The sequence below is a fragment of the Thrips palmi genome, unplaced genomic scaffold (genome assembly GCF_012932325.1).
Source record: "Thrips palmi isolate BJ-2018 unplaced genomic scaffold, TpBJ-2018v1 HiC_scaffold_18, whole genome shotgun sequence".
Taxonomy (NCBI): Eukaryota; Metazoa; Arthropoda; class Insecta; order Thysanoptera; family Thripidae; genus Thrips; species Thrips palmi.
Window position 1 is genome coordinate 4533358 of NW_023144627.1, and position 18138 is coordinate 4551495.

Below are 18138 nucleotides of genomic sequence, written 5' to 3' on the forward strand. Positions count from 1 at the left end.
GGGTTCGAATACCAGTGCGCGCGTGCATGCGGCATTCCACAAAAGAATTATAAATACTCGGCGACACGGTGTAAGGCGGGCCTGACGGCGTGCCCTGACCGCAGCGGGCCGCCCCGCCGCGCCCCACCAGACCGCGCGGGGCTGCGGGGCGGCGCGGCCTGCTCCAGCCACCGCGCTCCGGTCCCCAGACTCTGTCTGACTGACTCGATATCACGTGCTGGGGAAGTTGTCGGTCGCGAATGGCACGTAGGCCGTAGGGATCGGAGCCCCGCAAAGCACTCCGCGTCCGTGTTCGCGCGAGGTTGTGGATGGCGGGGACCATGGGGTGGACTCGGAGCATCGTCGTCGTCGTGCTGGTGCTCGCCGGCTGCAGCGCTCTGCCGCCGCGCACCGAGACCATGGCGCCGGCGCCGCGGCCGGCGTCCTCGACGTCGGCCTCGTCTGAGACGGCCTCCTCGTCGACGGCCTCCTCGATCACGGCCTTCCCGACGACGGAATCCTTGACAACGTCCTCCTCGTCAACGGCGTCCTCCAGGACGCAGTCCTCCTCGGCGTCCTCCACGACGGAGTCCTCCACGGCCTCCTCAACGGAGGCGTCCTCGACGACGGCGGCCTCCATGACGGCGGCCTCCACGACGGCGGCCTCCACGACGGAGTCCTCCACGACGGCAGCCTCCACGACGGCGGCCTCCACGACGGCGGCCTCCACGACGACGTCCTTGACGAAGGTCTCCGCGAAGTCCCGGGTGTCTTCGGCGGCTGCCCCCGGGCTGGGCTCGGCTGGCGCTACCTTCACCGAGGAGGCCTTCACCGCGACCGGCTCCGTCTGGGGGCACGGGGCCGCTGCAGGTCAGTTGCACCGACACACAGTGGGCCAGAAGACCGGTGGAGGCGGCCAAAACTCTGGACGTGTTTTGAGCTCCAGAGTCGCTAGATGGGACTCGAACCGAACTTGTGACCCTACCAATGGATTCCTCGTTCAGACAGCAATCCATTGGTGGGGTCACACGTTCGGTTCGAGTCCTGCTTAGCGGCTCTGGAGCTCAAAACGCGTCTAGAGTTTTGGCCGCCTCCACCGGTCTTCTGGCCCACTGTGCGACATTCGAGTGTTCTTTCTAGAACCCCCTCCTCAAATGTGTGCCATTCGTACATAACAGCGTACTTACCATCGCATTCCCTATGAAGATACGTTGTTCTGTCAGATGGTCACTCAAATCGACTTAATTACTCGAGCCGAAATGCGGAAACATCTCTGACGACATCCGTCCTTTGACACCCAGGCGTTGGTCTTCTTCCCAAGGGCGCCATCCCGCGAGTCGACCTCCTTGACGGACTGCGCGAACACGCGCCCTCGGAAACGTGCCGGAAAGCTCTGGACAAAGTGATCCAGGCCAGAACCCAGCTGCGACTGTGGGCCCTCAAAAGTGAGTCATTGAATTCATAAGAGGCGTTTAAGCGCCTTCCCTTTGTCCTCTACAAAAGGCTTGTATTATTTTACCGCGGACTCGACGGTATTTCGTCAGTGCTCTCGTCGTCCGTGGCGCTCCCGGACGCGCTGCTGGCCGCCAACATGTACTCGCTGGGCGACTTCGACGGCTGCCTGTCGGTGCCCGAGGCAGTGTACTGCCTGCTGGACGTGGAGGTCCGCCCGGCCAGGCAGTCCGGGGCGCCCCCTCTGCCGACGCACCCTGGCGACGAAGTGAGCCCCTTCGAGCCGCCGCACGGCCACAACGCCACCCTCTGGGACCTGCTGCAGGTACACTCCACTAGAGGGGGCCGAAAGTCTAGACGCGTTTTGAGCTCCAGAGTCGCTAAGTGGGCAGTCAGTCAGTTGGTAACCCTTTCGACACTGGTGCACCGTAGATAGGGCAACGCTTGCGAGCTGGGTGGACCCGAGGACCGCTGGAGGCGGCCAAAACCTTAGACGCGTTTTCAGCTCCAGAATCGCTTAACGGGACTCGAACTTAACGAGTGACCCCACCAATGGATTCCTCGTTCGGAGAGCAATCCATTGGTGGGGTCACACGTTCGGTTCGAGTTCCATCCAGTGACTCTGGAGCTCAAAACGCGTCTAGAATTTTGGCCGCCTCCACCGGTCTTCTGGCCCACTGTGCTTGTCGCTAACGCTGCGGCGTGTGGCAGACTTCGGGCAACCGGCGGCGGTTCCGGCGCGACCTGCAGCAGTGGGCGGTGTGCGTGCCGGCGGCGTGCGGCCCGAGCGGCGGCCAGGCCGAGCAGGCGGCCAGGCAGTCCAGCGCGGCGCTGGGGAAGGCCGTGGCCGCGGCGGTGGCGCCGCTGGGCCGCGCCCTGGCAGTGGAGCTGCGGCTGCGCCTCCAGCACAGCGACTGCACCGACTTCGACGCCCAGCACGGCCGGCGCGCGGACACCTTTTGGAAAGCGCTGCACAAGAACCCTTCCTTACAGCTCGGCACGTGAGTAGCCTTGCGGCAGCACTGTGATAACAAGCTGCGCACAAAAATGACGTCATTGTTTTGTTTCGGGGCAGATTGTTCATCCTGGCCTTCCCCGTCCTCGTCCTGGTGGCCTCGGCGCGCACCGCGTTCCGCGAGTTCGGCGCGGACCCCGACGCCGCCGACTGCCGCCCTCTGCCAGAGAAACAGAGTAAGTCCCACACACTAAATGTTTATGTACAATTTTGTACGTGGTGATGCATAATTTTAAACTTGTGTGCCGTCGTGCATAAAATTGTGCGCGAATTTGCATAAATTTATCCATTTTCACGCATAATGTTATGCAAATTCCCCGCATGCACAAAATCGTGCAAGTGGCACGTACAAAATTCTACATAAACATTTTGTGTGCACCAGAGTGGGCCAGAACACTCTAAATGTCTTACGAAGAAATTTCCCATATTACGAAGGAAATGGCGCAAGCATAATACGAAGGTGGTTTTTCTTCGTATTACGAAGGTTTTTCTTTGTATCTTACAGTGAAAAAGCTAAAAAGATTCGTATTACGAAGGAATATTGCTTCGTATTATGTTTGCGCCAAATTCACTGCAACATACGAATAACATGGGTCAAATTTCATTGTAAGACATTTAGAGTGAAGACAGGCGGCCAAAATCTTAGACGCGTTTTGAGCTCCACAGTCGCTAAAGGGGACGCGACCCAAACGTGTGACCCCACCAATGGATCGCTCTGCGACCGAGGGATCCATAGGTGGGGTCACTCGTTAAGTTCGAGTCCCGTTAAGCGATTCTGGAGCTCAAAACGCGTCTAAGGTTTTGGCCGCCTCAAGCGGTCCTCGGGTCCACCCAGCTCGCACGCGTTGCCCTATCTACGGTGCACCAGTGTCGAAAGGGTTGCCAACTGACTGGCTGACTGCCAGGCCTTTTCTTTTCTTGAGAACAAAAGCCGAGGTATTGCCTTGTACGTTGGCTGAGGTTGGCAACCCTTTCGACACTGGTGCATCGTGGGAATTTTGGTCTATTTCTGTGACGACATTTTTGGCTCGCATGGCTCGCCTGGGGTCATATTGTATGTAAGGGCAAGGGTAATCTTGTACTTCTGACCCCGGCAGGCATGCTGGGGCAGTTGATGGACTGCTTCGCGGTGCAGAACACCGGCAGGAAGCTCTGCCGGTTCCAGAGCTCCCAGATCCACTCCATCCAGGGCCTCCGCACCGCCACCATGATCCTCATCGTCTTCGGCCACCACTGCATGTATCTGTTCGGCGGCCCGGTGCTCAACCCAGACTTCTTGGAAACCGTAAGTTGCTGCTTTAGTTTCGTTTTTCATTTATTTCGTTGTTTTTACGGCGGTGCACAGTGGGCCAGAAGGCCGGTGGAGGCGGCCAAAACTCCAGACGCGTTTTGAGCTCCAGAGTCGCTGAACGGGACTCGAACCGAACGTGTGACCCCACCAATGGATTGCTCTCCGAACGAGGATTCTATTGGTGAGGTCACACGTTCGGTTCGAGCCCTATTCAGCGACTCTGGAGCTCAAAACGCGTCTAAAGTTTTGGCCGCCTCCACTGGTCTTCTGGCCCACTGTGTGGTGGGGACAGACCTGCAGCGACTGCGGTCGTTTTCGGAGAAAGATAGTCGTGCCGTTTGTGGCGCTACGTATCTGCCGCATCGCTCCGGCTGTAGGGTTACCTACCCTCAGGCGGCTGCTGGTAGGGTTGCCTACCTCCAGGCGACTTGGATCCAGCTGTAATCTCTCTCGGCAACGAGATTCTTTGGCTCAGTGCTGCCACGTCAAAGGACGAAAATTCATGCGATACACTGCACCACACTGCAAGAAAACGCCTCTACAGAAGTACACCAATTCCTGGCAAATTTTTTATCAGGAATTTATCGGTAGTTTCAAAGTACAACAATTGTTGTACAAAGTACAATGGAACCGGCATGACGAGTGCTGGGCAGTCCACGCCTCGTTGTGGTTTGTGCAATTCTCGTTGTTCTTTATACAATCCCTGTTGTACTTTTACTGTACAGTTTTTGTTGTACTTTTGCTCTACTATTTACACTTTTTCTTGCAGTGCAGTGTTACCAACCTCACCTCAGCCTGCCTACTAAGGAAGTTACTTAGTAGGCAGACTTACGCTTCAAACTGAAGTGTGTACTCAGTTTGCATCTACAGATGTATACTTTGCAAGTACACATCTACAGATGCATACTCAGCTGAGTACACATCTGCAGATGCATACTTGGAGAGGTCAGGTATGCATCTGTAGGTGTGTACTCAGCCAAGTATGCATCTGTAGATGTGCACTTGCAAGTATACATCTGTAGATGCATACTGAGTACACACTTCAGTTTGTAGGGTAGGTTGGCAACCCTATAGACACTGAAGCATGGTGGGATTTTGGCCTTCTTGTGTGGCAACCCTGCGTTGGCCGCGTTGCAGGCGTACACGCGCCTGATGAGGATGCTGGCGGTGAACGGCACCGGCGTGGTGGCCACCTTCTTCGTCATCAGCGGCTTCCTGGAGGCGCGCCTCTCCATGATGCACATCGGCAAGCTGCGCCGCTTCAACCTCATGGTGGTGCTCGCGCACTACGCCATCCGCTACTTCAGGTGAGCACATCGCACAGTGGGCCAGAAGACCGGTGCAGGCGGCCAAAACCCCGGACGCGTTTTGAGCTCCAGAGTCGCTAAATCACTGAGAATGAAAGAGTCATGATCATGACTAAAATTTTGGGTGAGGAATTCTTTATTACCCAAATTTGGGTGAGGAAAGTTTCCTCACCCAAATTTGGGTCATAATACTATGGAGCTAAATAGGGAGCTGATACACCCTTCCTCACCCAAAATTGGGCGAGGAAGCTTTCCTCACCCAAAATTGGGCGAGGAAACTTTCCTCACCCAAATTGGGCGAGGAAACATTCCTCGCCCAAATTTAGGTGAGAAAGTAAACCTCGCCCAAAATTGGGTATTGATCATGACTTTTTCATTCTCAGTGATGGGACTCGAACCGAACGTGTGACCCCACCAATGGATTGCTCTTCGAACGAGGAATCCATTGGTGGGGTCACACGTTCGGTTCGCGTCCTGTTTAGCGACCAGGAGCTCAAAACGCGTCTAGAGTTTTGACCGCCACCAGCGGCAAACATCCCCACTGAGCACCAGTGTCGAAAGGGTTGCCAATCTCAGGCTGCTCACTGGGTAATACCTCGGCTTCGCCGGGCTTCGTTGTCGAGGAGTTGCCAAGCCCGCAGGCTGAGGTTGGCAACCCTTTCGACACTCATGCGTCATGGGAGTTTTTGACTGTGGCAACACTTCTCGGTACCAACAAGCGTTCCTTCCTCAGGCTGTTGCCTGCGCTGGCCGTGGTGCTGGCCGTCGAGACGCAGTGGATGCAGTACATGGGCTCGGGGCCGTTCTGGGGGCAAGTGGTGGGCAGGGTGGTGCGGGACTGCCAGCAGTACTGGTGGACGCACCTCCTCTTCGTCAACAACTACGTCGCCCAGGGGTCCACGGTGAGTCAGCTGAGTCAAAGCGATGGCCAGAGTGACTTAGAGTGGCGCTGGCATCGCAGGGAAGACCGAAACCGGGAGTGGAGGCTTGTAGTCGCTTGAGGCTCTTCCCCGCCGGGATAAAGTGTCACCTTAGTAAGGACGGCCATGTCTCGTTTTGCAGTGCAGGCGGGCATGTGTCGGGCCCGAAATGGCATACGATCATGTGTGGTCTAGCCCTTGATGGTAGTGGTAATGGTGCACGTCCACTGCACTGTGAGGTTGGCTGCCTACCTTGCCGGGCGCTTCAGTCTGCTTAAAATCTGCCATACTTCCGCTCTTTTCGTGGCGGTCGATGTATGTTCCCGGTACGAGAGGAGATTTTCCCCCCAACTGTGCACGCCTTTTGAGGTGTCGAAGCTCCACTTTCGCATTTGTGGCGTTTCCAAGCTTTCCCCAGGGGGAAAAACGCTCTCGATACGTGCATTCGAGAGCACAATTCGAGCACAGTTTTTTGGTAGTGGTCCCAGTTTTTGTGCTCGGCTTGGTAAGTTCGGCCAACAACATGGACACAAAACGCAAATCCCCTGGCCTGCAGTCTTATGCAGCGGCGTCCCTATTTGTGCACAGTTATTTTGGAGGGTTAATTTGGAGAGCACAATTAATTTCTGATTTGATAACGTTGTTTTGGAGGGTGTTGTGTTTATGGGTGAGGCGAGTGTGAAGTGAGCCTCACCCGTGTTTTCTGATTTTCTATATTTTTCTATCTGAGCACAGCCCTTGTCTCTACGCGCAGTTGAGAGCACAATTATAGCACAGTTTTTTGAGCATAGTCTTATCAGTTGTGCTTACTTGGGTGAGGGCAGCGTTACGTGAGCCTCACCCAAAACGTTGCACTCGATTTCCACCGACTCGTTCAAGCACAAATGAAATCTGTGGCATATTCTGAGAGCACAGTTCGAGCACAGTTTCTTGAGCGTAGTTTTTTAAACTGTGCTCAAATGGGTGAGGCCATCTTCACGGAGGTCCGCGAGTCAGCCTGCGGGATGGCGGGTAGGCAACCCGCCGAGGACACGTGTGCGGCGGCACGGCCTAGCCCGCAGCCTGCAGGCGCTAAAGCAGTGGGGAAGGTCAATCTCTCTCTCTCTCTCTCTCTCTCTCTCTCTCTCTCTCTCTCTCTCTCTCTCTCTCTCTCTCTCTCTCTCTATGAAACTAAACTTGTGTGTGAACTGCTTGATCTCTGTGGTTACGTCTCTGTCCCTTTTGAAGCCACCTTTAAACAGCATAATTGTAAATCCATACTAGATGTGATTGCAAGCAACTGTAATGATCATGTGGTTGAGTACGGCCAATGCGTGGCGCCAGGCTTCTCGGCTCATGACCTTATATACTGTGTGTTGGACTTTAAAGTTCAAGCAGTCAAAAATAAAAAAATAACATATAGGAACTTTAAGAAAATAGATAATGCTGCTTTAGTTGATGATGCTAAAACAATGCCTTGTGAACAATGAATGTGCAACCTGTGATGAAAAAGTTGAAATGTTAAATGATTTCTTGTTACAGCTTCTAAATAAACATGCACCCTTAAGGACTGTAAATGCTAAAAAAGATGATGCACCATGGATGACTGATGATTTAAGGGTTATGATCGATGAAAGAGACAGAGCCAGGGCCAAAGCTATTAAAACTAATAACCCGCTTGATTATGAAATGCATAAGGACTTAAAAAACAAAACTAAGCAGCAATTACGCAATGCTAAAATACGGCATTACCACACAATCTTTGACACAAATGAATCTCCAAAGCAAATTTGGGCAGCCATTCGAAAGCTGGGTATAGGCAAGTCCAAACATCAAGTAACCTCTGATTTTCCTGTGACAGCTAATGAGCTTAATGACCACTATCTAAATGTTTCTAAAGTTGACGACCTGCACGGTAACACCGAGACATGCGATTTCTCCAGACCTTCCAGGTGACAAGAATCGGAGGCATTGCTTGACTTTTTTTTCTCAAGAGAGGTCTGGAGAAATGAGATGGGCAACCGAGGTCTTGCCAATCGGCAAGCCGCAGTCTGGGTTGTTTTCCGCTGAGCGCTCGACAAAACGCAAGTCTCCGACGTCTGCCGGGCCACGCCCGGCCCGCTCCGTGAGGCGCGCGCCGGAGGATTAGCATGCTCCCCCCACCACTTCTGCCAGTGCGGCCTGGGGAAAAGTCAAGTCTCCGCTCGGCCATCGTCAGCAGCTCGGTCGCCTTTCTTCTTGCCCGTTCTCGCTGTTCGGCGATCGGTCGATGTGGATTTTGCATACGCACTGTTGCCTATTCTCATACTCTCTCTGACTTATCTGCAACTGCTTTCTCGCCATTTGGCGGTTGGTCGCTCTCGTTTCTGCATTCGTACTTTTGCCGTTCTAGCGGCCGTGGCGGGGTTTTTAGCAAAGAAATGGGTCGAGATTGAAATGTACATTTATTGATGTAGTTAACACAGTAATTAATTTCATCAGTTAAAAAGAAAACTTGGCAGAAAGTTCTAATTTAAAAGTGTACTGGAGCTTAACTAAACACAAAGATTTTTCACATTTCGCTGAAATAGTTCATGCAGAATGTTGGTTGATATTGACATCTCTACACCACTTGTCTGAAATGAGGAAAATCAAAGATAAAATAAAATAAATGCATGTTATGTAAGTAATGATAACATGAGGGGAGAATCTACCTACATTTTGTTTAAATATTCCATAAAATAGTTGTTGTGATGAGTTGGACTGTGGACTGTGGACATGTCCTGATCAAAACAAAACAAAAGTTGTTTTCAGTGGCTGCTGCGGGAAACATGAAGTTATAAATGTGGTGATCCATAACTACATATTACTCCATTTCTTGATAAGTTGTCTGGAATGAGGACAATAAAAGAAAAACAATCAATAAATTAATCAATTAAATATGTTATGATAAAATAGAAGAGGAGAGTACTCACATTTTATAAAAATAGTCCATAAAAGAAGATGCAGTGATGAGTTGGACTCTATCGACAATGTCGAGATCAGAACAAAACAAAAATAGTGTTCAGTGACTGCTTCGGGCAACTCAAAACCAAAATGTGGTGTCCAGAATCATAAACGAGGGCCACATATTGCTCCATCTCCAAATTACTTGTCTGAAATGAGGAGATTAAAAGAAAAACAATCAGATAAGTCATAATTTAAATAAGATAGGGTGAAACAAGAGATGAGTCTACTTACATTTATCTAAAATTGTAAACAAAAGGAGATGTAATGAAGTTAGTGACTCCGTCAATAACTGGAAGTCCAGAACAGACATATTTTTATGTTCTTGAGCTGTTGCCGCCCACTTCAAACAACAAGTGGGGTTCTCAATTATAATCGAATTATCATTTTCATGCCGCCTCTTCAATGTTACCCTAGAATTTAGTAAAATAAATTAAAAACAAATCAAGACAACAGTATGAAGAGTTCTTCAAAAATAAGTGGAAAAGCGGATTACTTACATTGTAATTAAAGAGTAACGACATAAATTATGAGAAGCTCTGGATGGGCCGGCTTTAACCAAACTTAAGACAGATATCAAACAGAGCAGTTGTTAGCCAAGACTTTCTGGGGTGCTAGAACAAAAGAAATAAATTAGTATCGAAGAGAAGAGGTATTATCATACTAAAAATATAAGGTTTAGAAAATAGGGGGCAAAAGACCAGCTAGAGTGTGTTAATTTTTCAAGAAAACCCAATGACTTTGATAAGAGAAATACTTCGAGGGCAATTTTATTTGTTTGAAAGAAATTAGAATTTGTAGAAATAGAACAAACATAGCAACAACAGTCGATGAGGATTAAAAAGTACTGAAATAAATTGCTTTTGGACTTATGGCTGGAGAGGTTATGTTTCCTTTGGAGCAAATAACAACCATTCTTTCACTTCAAGCCAATCAGAAACTAAACCGAAAGCTTTAAATTACACAGTCTGTTTGCTACAAATTAAAATAACGAACACTTCACGGTAACATATAAATAATTGTTCATGAAACTAAAGAAAGGACCCGGCGAGAGTAGGCGACGAGACAGCCAACGCGGATAACGTTTGTCAATGTTTCCAATTTTAAAAATGTATTTTAAACAAATATTAAAACAAAATATAAATCAAATGCACATTACTTACCTTCTCATTCCTCCAAAACAACGATCTTAAATTGGTATTGAATGCCGTGCTGGTCCGATCGTCCGACAAGAGATGCCACAGGCTAGGCTAGGCCACCGCAAGGGAGCAGGAGGGGAGGGGGGAGGGGGGGAGACGACAGCCTACGGGGAACGGGAGGCGGAGGGGAGGGGGTAGTGAGCAGTGACGTAGCAGCCCGCCGGGCCCAGCCCAGCCGAGCCGCACCTGGGCGAACGCCATCCGGCGAGACTTGACTTTTCGCATGACCCCAGAATCCCAGCGCTCTCTTGACTTTCGATCTTGCGTTTCCGCAATGCTGTGTTGGAAGCTGCTAGTTGGCAAGTCTCGCTTGACAAAACGCAATGGCTCGGCGGATTCGCAAGATGTCGCTGGAGAAAATTGTCAAGTCTACACTTGCCCACAGAGAATCGCATGTCGCGATGTTACCGTGTGGAATTAGCCACAGCTACCGAAAGGTCTTACAGTGAGAAACACCGCAGTGTCCCTTTCGATAATCAATTCTTTTTTAAATTTGTACCAGCCTATGAAATATGTAATATTATAAGAGGTTTTAAGTCTAATGCGGTAGGTGTGGATGATGTCTCTCTTAAGTTCATTAAACTCTTTCTGGATGAAATTGCTTTTGTTTTAGAACATGTATTTAACTTCTGCCTTCAGTCTAGTGTGTTTCCGTCACAGTGGAAGCGTGCAAATGTTTTACCTCTTCCTAAGGTCTCTAATCCATCTCAGTGTGCTGACTTTAGGCCAGTGAGCATCCTATGTCTTTTTGCTAAGGTTCTTGAAAAAATAGTCCATGATCAGATGTATGATTATGTTATATGTAATGGAATTATGAACCCACTTCAATCAGGGTTTAGAAAGGGGCATAGTACCACTACAGCTTTGTTAAAGATTGCGGATGATGTAAGGTTAGCCATTGATCAGAGGAAACTGACCTTATTAGTGTTGTTGGATTTTAGTAAGGCGTTTGACAGAGTTAACCACAAGTTGCTCCTAATAAAACTTAGAAATATTGGTTTCTCTGAATCTGTCATAAAATGGTTTCTTGATTATTTGTCAAATAGGTGGCAGAGAGTTCTATCAGGTGACTTCATCTCTGACTGGTCTCTGGTAAAAACTGGAGTGCCTCAGGGCAGTGTACTTGGTCCACTATTGTTCGTTTTGTACCTTTATGATTTTCCTAGTATCCTTAGAAATGTTAAACATCATCTTTATGCAGATGACACACAACTATACGTTCATTTTGATATTAATGATATCGACAGGGCTGTCACATTGATGAATGATGATCTTGCAAACCTACTTAAGTATATCTCTGGTCATAATCTTACCCTTAATATTAGCAAAACTCAACCGATTATCATAGGATCTGGTCCTTATATTAACAGGCTGAACCTAATGGATGTTCCTTTAATCAGTATCAATGATACTACTGTGCCATATAAAGATGAAGTTGTAAATCTTGGAGTCACCTTTGACTCGACACTCAGCTGGAGACAGCACGCGAATAAAGTTGTGAGTAAGGTGTTTGCCACTTTTGCACAGGTTCGCCGTAACTTTGATTGTCTACCTCGAACTATAAGACTGCGTATTGTTCAAAGCCTAATATTGCCTCATCTCGACTATGGTTCGGCTCTTTTTACTGATATGAATAAGTACACCACTGTTAAACTTCAAAGAGCTGAAAATGTATGTATTCGTTTTGTTACTGGAGCTGATTTGTTCGAGCACATTACACCTCATTATGCTGGCCTAGATTTGTTAAAACTCCAAGACAGACGAACAGTAAATTTAGCAACATTGATATGGAAAGTTCTAAGGACTGAAACGCCGCACTATCTGTTTGAACTGTTTAACTTCTCGTCACGTCACCCTGATAGAATTTTGATTCCACAGCATAGAACGGCAAAGTACGCAAATTCATTCTGCATATCTTCATCTAGAGTATTTAATATGTTCTCAGGCTTCAGTTATCTAAGTCATACGTCAGTCACTTCCTTCAAAAGATCCATTAAAGCACAATTACTGTCTAAATATTGATATTGTGTATCATATACTGTCGCTGCTATTGATGTAACTAGTTATTTTCTTCGATTGTTGATATAATTTTTATTTTTTTTTCCTCTGTTACAATTTTGTATCTTTAGTTTATTCTGAGAGCGGTACATACGCTCGTGGGACTCTCCAGTCCCGTTGTACTGTACCTTAAAAGCAATAAATCAAATCAAATCAAATCAAATCTCTCTCCCCCCCCCGGGCCCCCTAGACACTAGACAGTCGCCCAAACATTACGCAAATATCCTCTCTTTGACGCCCTGTAAGCACCCAGGCAAAAAGTACGACAGAGAGAGAGAGAGAGAGAGAGAGAGAGGGTGAGAGAGAGAGAGAGAGAGAGAGAGAGAGAGAGAGAGAGAGAGGGACGTTCCCCCTCGGAATCAGTCTGCTGCTGGTCGCTGCAGGTTCAGGATCGCCTCGTCATGAGAGAAGGTCGCCCTTTTCTCATGGCCCCGGGCAGCCTGCTACTTTGCCCTGCTAACTCGAGGTGGTTCGTCTTTCTGTTGCCGCAGTGCATGATCCAGACGTGGTTCGTGGCCGCCATCCTGCAGATGTACCTGGCCACGCCGCTGCTCATGTGGCTGGTGAGTCGGTGGACGCTGCGCGCGCTGTGGCCGGGCTGCTGCCTGCTGGGCTTGCTGCTGGCGGCCGCCGCCGCCACGTACTACGCCACCGCGCTGCAGCAGGGCCTGCTGCCCTCCCTGCACATCTACCCCCAGTGAGTACCACGTGTGACCCCACTAATGGATTGCTCTCCGAGCAAGGAATGGGTTGGTGAGATCGGTGGAGGCGGACAAAATCCCGGACACGTTTCAAGCTCCAGAGTCGCTGAACGGGACTCGAACCGAAGGTGTGACCCCACCAATGGATTGCTCTCCGAACGAGGAATCCATTGGTGGGGTCACACGTTCGATTCGAGCCCCATTTAGCGACTCTGGAGCTCCAAACGCGTCGAGAGTTTTGGCCGCCTGCACCGGTCATCGGACCCACTACGTGACGCCTGGCCCCAGTGCTGCCACGTTAATAAGCAACAACTCCCACGATGCAACGTGTCAAAAGGGCTGGCAACCTCAGCCTGCGTACAAGGCAATACCTGAGCTTTGCGCTCTCGACAGTTTACCCTATAGGCAGCTCGAGGTTGGCAACCCTTCCAACACTAGTGCATTGTGGGGATTTCAGCCTACTGACGTGGCAACACTGACACACTGCAAGCACGCTGTGAGAGCCGATTACGTTCTTGACCGCCACGCTCGCTGCCTCCAGGCTGCTGCGGCGGCTCAACCTGGCCGACGACCCCACCTTCGTCCACCAGTACGTCCAGACGCACAACAACGCCGTGCCCTACGTGGTGGGCCTCATCGTGGGCACACTGTTCTACCTGGCCAACCGGCGTGAGTGGCGCCCCTCCAAGGTACTCGTCTTAAGCCCAGGGGTGGATCCAGGAGGCACAGTAGGCCAGAAGACCGGTGGAGGTGGCCAAAATTATAGACGCGTTTTGTGCTCCAGAGTCGCTAAATGGGAGTCGCACCGAGCGTGTGACCCCACCGATGGATTCCTTGTTCGGAGAGCAATCCATTGATGGGGTCACACGTTCGATTCGAGTCCTATTTAGCGACTCTGGAGCTCGAAACGTGTCCGGGATTTTGTCCGCCTCCACCGGTCTTCTGGCCCACTGTGGAGCGAGGGGGCGGCAAAAGTGCGGCTTCTTGCCTGCCTTTCAGGCGGCTTCACCGCCGGGGGGGGGGGGGGGGGCAGCTGCTCGTCCTCGGATCCTTGCCTGAGAAGGGAACAGCGAAACTCACCACACTGCCAACTTCGCAGACGATGGGGACCTTGATGTGGCTGGGGATCCCCCTGACCCTCGTCATCCTGCTCGCCTCCTTCTTCTCGATGGTCGTCTTCTACCTGCCCTCGTTCGAGGCCCGGCCGCTGCTGGACACGGCCTACGGCCCCGCGCGGCTGCTGGGGTTCTCGCTGCCCGCCGCCTGGATCATCTTCACCTGCGGCTTGGGCCACGGCGGTGAGTTCGAGAAGTTGCCTAGTCGGCAGGCTGAGCACAGTGGGCCAGAGGACCGGTGGAGGCTGGCGAAATCCCTTACGCGTTTTGAGCTCCAGAGTCGCTAAATGGGATTCGAACCGATCGTGTGACCCCACCAATGGATTGCTCTCCGAACGAGGAATCCATTGGTGGGGTCACACGTTCGGTTCGAGGCCTGTTTAGCGACTCTGGGGATCAAAACGCGTTTAGAGTTTTGGCCGTCTGCACCGGTCTTCTGGCCCACTGTAGGGTGACGCCTCCATCTCTTCTTCTCCTGGATTTGCGCATGCATAAATTTGGCCGCTGGCGCCGTTGTTCCGGCCCAGCGTCCAGCGTGCTGCAAGGGCGGGTTCAGTTGGGGGGGGGGGGGTCTCGCAAAAGTTGCGCAGGGGCTAAGTGCAACTTCCTTTCATCCTGGCGTACTGAGGTTGGCAACCCTTTCGGCCCAAGCGCATCGCGATTTGGTCCCCGTGTCGTTGCAGGCCTGTTCGACAGCATCCTGACGTGGAAGCCCGTGGTGACGCTGGGCCGCATCACGTACTCGGTGTACTTGGCGCACGTCGCCGTCATCCTGGTGTCGTCGGGCATCGCGCGCCACCCGATGTACGTCAGCGACTACAGCCTGGTCAGTGTCTCAGCACCGCAGCGATCGGGGCGGCCGGGCCGCGGTTCGGCCAGAAGACCGGTGGAGGCGGCCAAAACTCGAGACGCGTTTTGAGCTCCAGAGTCGCTAAATAGGACTCGAACCGGACGTGTGACCCCACCAATGGATTGCTCTCCGAACGCGGAATCCATTGGTGGGGTCACTCATTCGGTTCGAGTCCCACTTTTAGCACTTCTGGAGCTCAAAACGCGTCTAGGTTTTTGGCCGCCTCTACCGGCCTTCTGGCCAACTTTGGGCCTCTGTTTGCTGTTTTGACCTCCCTCGACCAACCTTGTTCCGCTGCAGGTGGGCCAGTCCGTCGGCACCGTCGTCGTCTCCTACATCATGGGCACGGTGCTGCACTTCTGCGTCGAGGCCCCCATGGCGAACGTGCTGGCCATCGTCGTCGGCTACTGTGAGTCCCATTTCCGCTTTTTCTTGCAGTGGCGTGCCCAGAAACGTATGAAGGAGGTGGACCAGAAGACCGGTGGAGGCGCATTTTGAGCCCCAGCCAGAGTCGCTAAATGGGACTCGAACCGAACGTGTGACCTCGCCAATGGATTGCTCTCCGAACGAGGAATCCATTGGTGGAGTCACACGGTCCGTTCGAGTCTTGTTTAGCGACTCTGGACCTCAAAACGCGTCTAGAGTTTCGGCCGCCGGTGCCGGTCTTCTGGCCACTGTTGGGTTTCTAGCGAAATGCGTTGCAATTTGCTTGTCTCGAGCTCTGCACGCTTCCAAACGCTGTGAGTATAGCTCGTATGGTGCAGTGCATTGAGATATTGCACCAAACGTGCACCATGGCCTTGCACCTTACGTGCTATGCGTCCCGAAAATGCCCTATGCTAATGCATGGGAAGGCATTGCACTTCACGTGCAATGCAATAGCATTGCACCAATCTGGTGCAATGAAAACGTCTTCAAATGCATTGCACTAATTGGCGCTTTATACGTACTCATAGCGGTTGGATTCTCAGTGTGTCGGGTACGAAAAGAGGGGGGCCATGACTCCTCTGGCCTCCTGCCTGCGCACAATAGGGGAGGCGGAGCACAGTGGGCCAGAGGACCGGTGGAGGCGACCAAAACTCTAGACGCGTTTTGAGCTCCAGAGTCGCTAACTAGGACTCAAGCCGAACTTGTGACCCCACCAATGGATTGCTCTCCGGACGAGGAATCCATTGGTGGGGTCACACCGAGGGGGTATGCGCTCTCTGAACCTGTGTACCGACTATTACGCTATTACGCTCTATTACGCCACAAATTAATCGGAATTTAGCTAAAAACGGCCTAAAACACACCAAAATTGATAAAATTTTGACAATTTCGGCTATTACGCGACTAATACGCGACTATTACGCGTATTATTACGCGTGCTATTACAGATAGAGTGAACCGACTATTACGCGAGTGCATACCCCCTCGGGTCACACGTTTGGTTCGAGTCCCATTAAGCGACTCTGCAGCTAAAACGCGTCTAGAGTTTTGGCTGCCTCCGCTGGTCTTCTGGCCCACTGTGCGGAGCTGGCATTTGAACCCGGGACCAACTGACTTTCAACCCTGCTCGCCGGGCTCCGCAGGGTTCCAGAACTCGGACTCCGCCGCCCTGACCAAGGAGAGGGGCCCTGCGGACGAGGTGGCGCAGCAGGCCCCCGAGGCCCCCGACGACTCCGAGGACGTGCACGAGGACACGTCCAGGAGGAGCTCGACCTGCACGACCAACATGTGATCCTCGGAGGGGATGATGCTCTAATCACCAAAAACCATATGTACAACATTTACAATAAACGGCCACAACGACATCAATCTCGTTTCCTTGGCGAACTTTTATTTCCTTTTGGACCCAACTGCAGACTGATTCCGAGAGTCGTTTTCGTCGCTCTGTCTCTCTCGCACTCAAGGGCTTCCCGTCTGGGTGCGAGAGAGACAGAGCGACGAAAACCACTCTCGGAGTCAGTCGTCCGTACTGCACAGCGCGAGGCCCAGCGCGCCTGATCCGCGGGGGGAGAGATTTTAGGAAATTCCGCCGGGCCTCTGGGCGCCTCTGGGCCGGGACGTCGGTAGCGGGGAAGGCCTGGGCCGGGACTGCGGGTTGGATGGGTTCTGGGATTTGTGATTTCCTTTGGGAAGGATCCAGGTGGATGCAAGAGGTGACTTGTGGCGGATTCCGTAGCCCCGAACTAGTAAGCGACTCTCCTTTGCACTTTGCATAGACAGTTCAGGAATAGGGTACTCCAATGAATCTTGAAACGAAAGAACAAAAGCAAGCCCTAAAAACCGCTTCTGCGCATGTGCACCGGGTAGTAGGGGAATGTATGCGCATGCGCAGAAGCCGTTTAGGGCTTACTTTTGTTCTTCTTCCGTTTCAAGATTCATTGGTCCAGTTGCGGATCCAGAGACGGCCTGAGGGAGGACTGGGGGAGGGGCAAAGTAGCACTGTTTTTCTCCTTACAAGGGAAAGGTAAAAGTCAGGCTTTCATGAAAATCTAGGGGCCAAATCCTTTTGCCGCCCCCCACCCCCGCCCCCAGCTCAAAAAACCATGGTCGTCATGGTGAATTTCCATGACCATAGGGCTGTCCGCCATGGTGATAGTTGTCATCCCCCTTTTCTTCCCCCGGGGCGGCCTACTGGATCCGCGGCTTGACCACCACACTGTGAAAATTTGTCGTCACTTTATGACAAAAACGTGGATGATATTTTCATCACTTTCAAATGATGACGATCTCATCACAAATTGATGACGTTTTCATCACAAAGCTCCTATACTTATTGCATGGGCATTACAACAATGTCGTCAATTGATTTGATGGCATCCTTGTAAGGAAAATTATCCTTGAAATTGTCATCAAGTGACGACTCAAATTTTCACAGTGGCAGGACGACCTCAAGATGTCTAGCCCTCGTGCGTCACGCAGCCCAGGACCCAGGCCGGCCCAGGCCCAGGGCGGACTTGGGCTGCCCGGGGTGGCAGGCCCACCGTTCCAGGAATTCCCCCAGTCGGGAAGAATCCAGGTGAATCCAGGTGCGTCACGAGTCGCGAAAACGAAGCCACGCAACTCCCTTTTCTCCTGCCCTTTTCCCCTGCCCTTTTCTCCCCGTTTTTGCGCATTTCTTTTAAGAGTAATTTTTAAACACTGCACTGCAAACAGTTTTCTGCGGAGACTGGCGGTGTTCCAGAGAACCTATTGGGCATCCGGCGGCATCGCGCCAAGGGTACGTACGTAGTTACCAGTGCACTCGCAAATACTTTTGACTGCATTTTCGGAGGGCGTGGCGTTAGTACGCTTGCCGCCCT

The 18138-nt window shown here is 51.5% G+C and overlaps 1 protein-coding gene and 1 long non-coding RNA gene across 2 annotated transcripts; one reads left to right on the top strand and one right to left on the bottom strand.

Annotated features, from left to right (window-relative positions):
- Positions 1-757: 757 nt before the first annotated feature.
- On the top strand, positions 758-16631 carry LOC117644637 (nose resistant to fluoxetine protein 6-like). The gene is made up of 15 exons (XM_034384247.1): positions 758-849; positions 1281-1424; positions 1524-1756; positions 2143-2190; positions 2338-2432; positions 2507-2622; positions 3544-3731; positions 4875-5044; positions 5778-5946; positions 12677-12882; positions 13428-13575; positions 13986-14184; positions 14685-14827; positions 15152-15260; positions 16423-16631. Coding segments are annotated over exons 2-15 (1974 nt in total). The 5' UTR covers positions 758-849; positions 1281-1423; the 3' UTR covers positions 16572-16631.
- LOC117645050 lies at positions 8369-10209 on the bottom strand. The gene is made up of 6 exons (XR_004587700.1): positions 10092-10209; positions 9429-9542; positions 9163-9341; positions 8898-9077; positions 8641-8812; positions 8369-8558 (listed from the first exon to the last, which is right to left on the bottom strand). It is a non-coding gene; the product is annotated as an uncharacterized LOC117645050 (long non-coding RNA).
- Positions 16632-18138: the final 1507 nt, after the last annotated feature.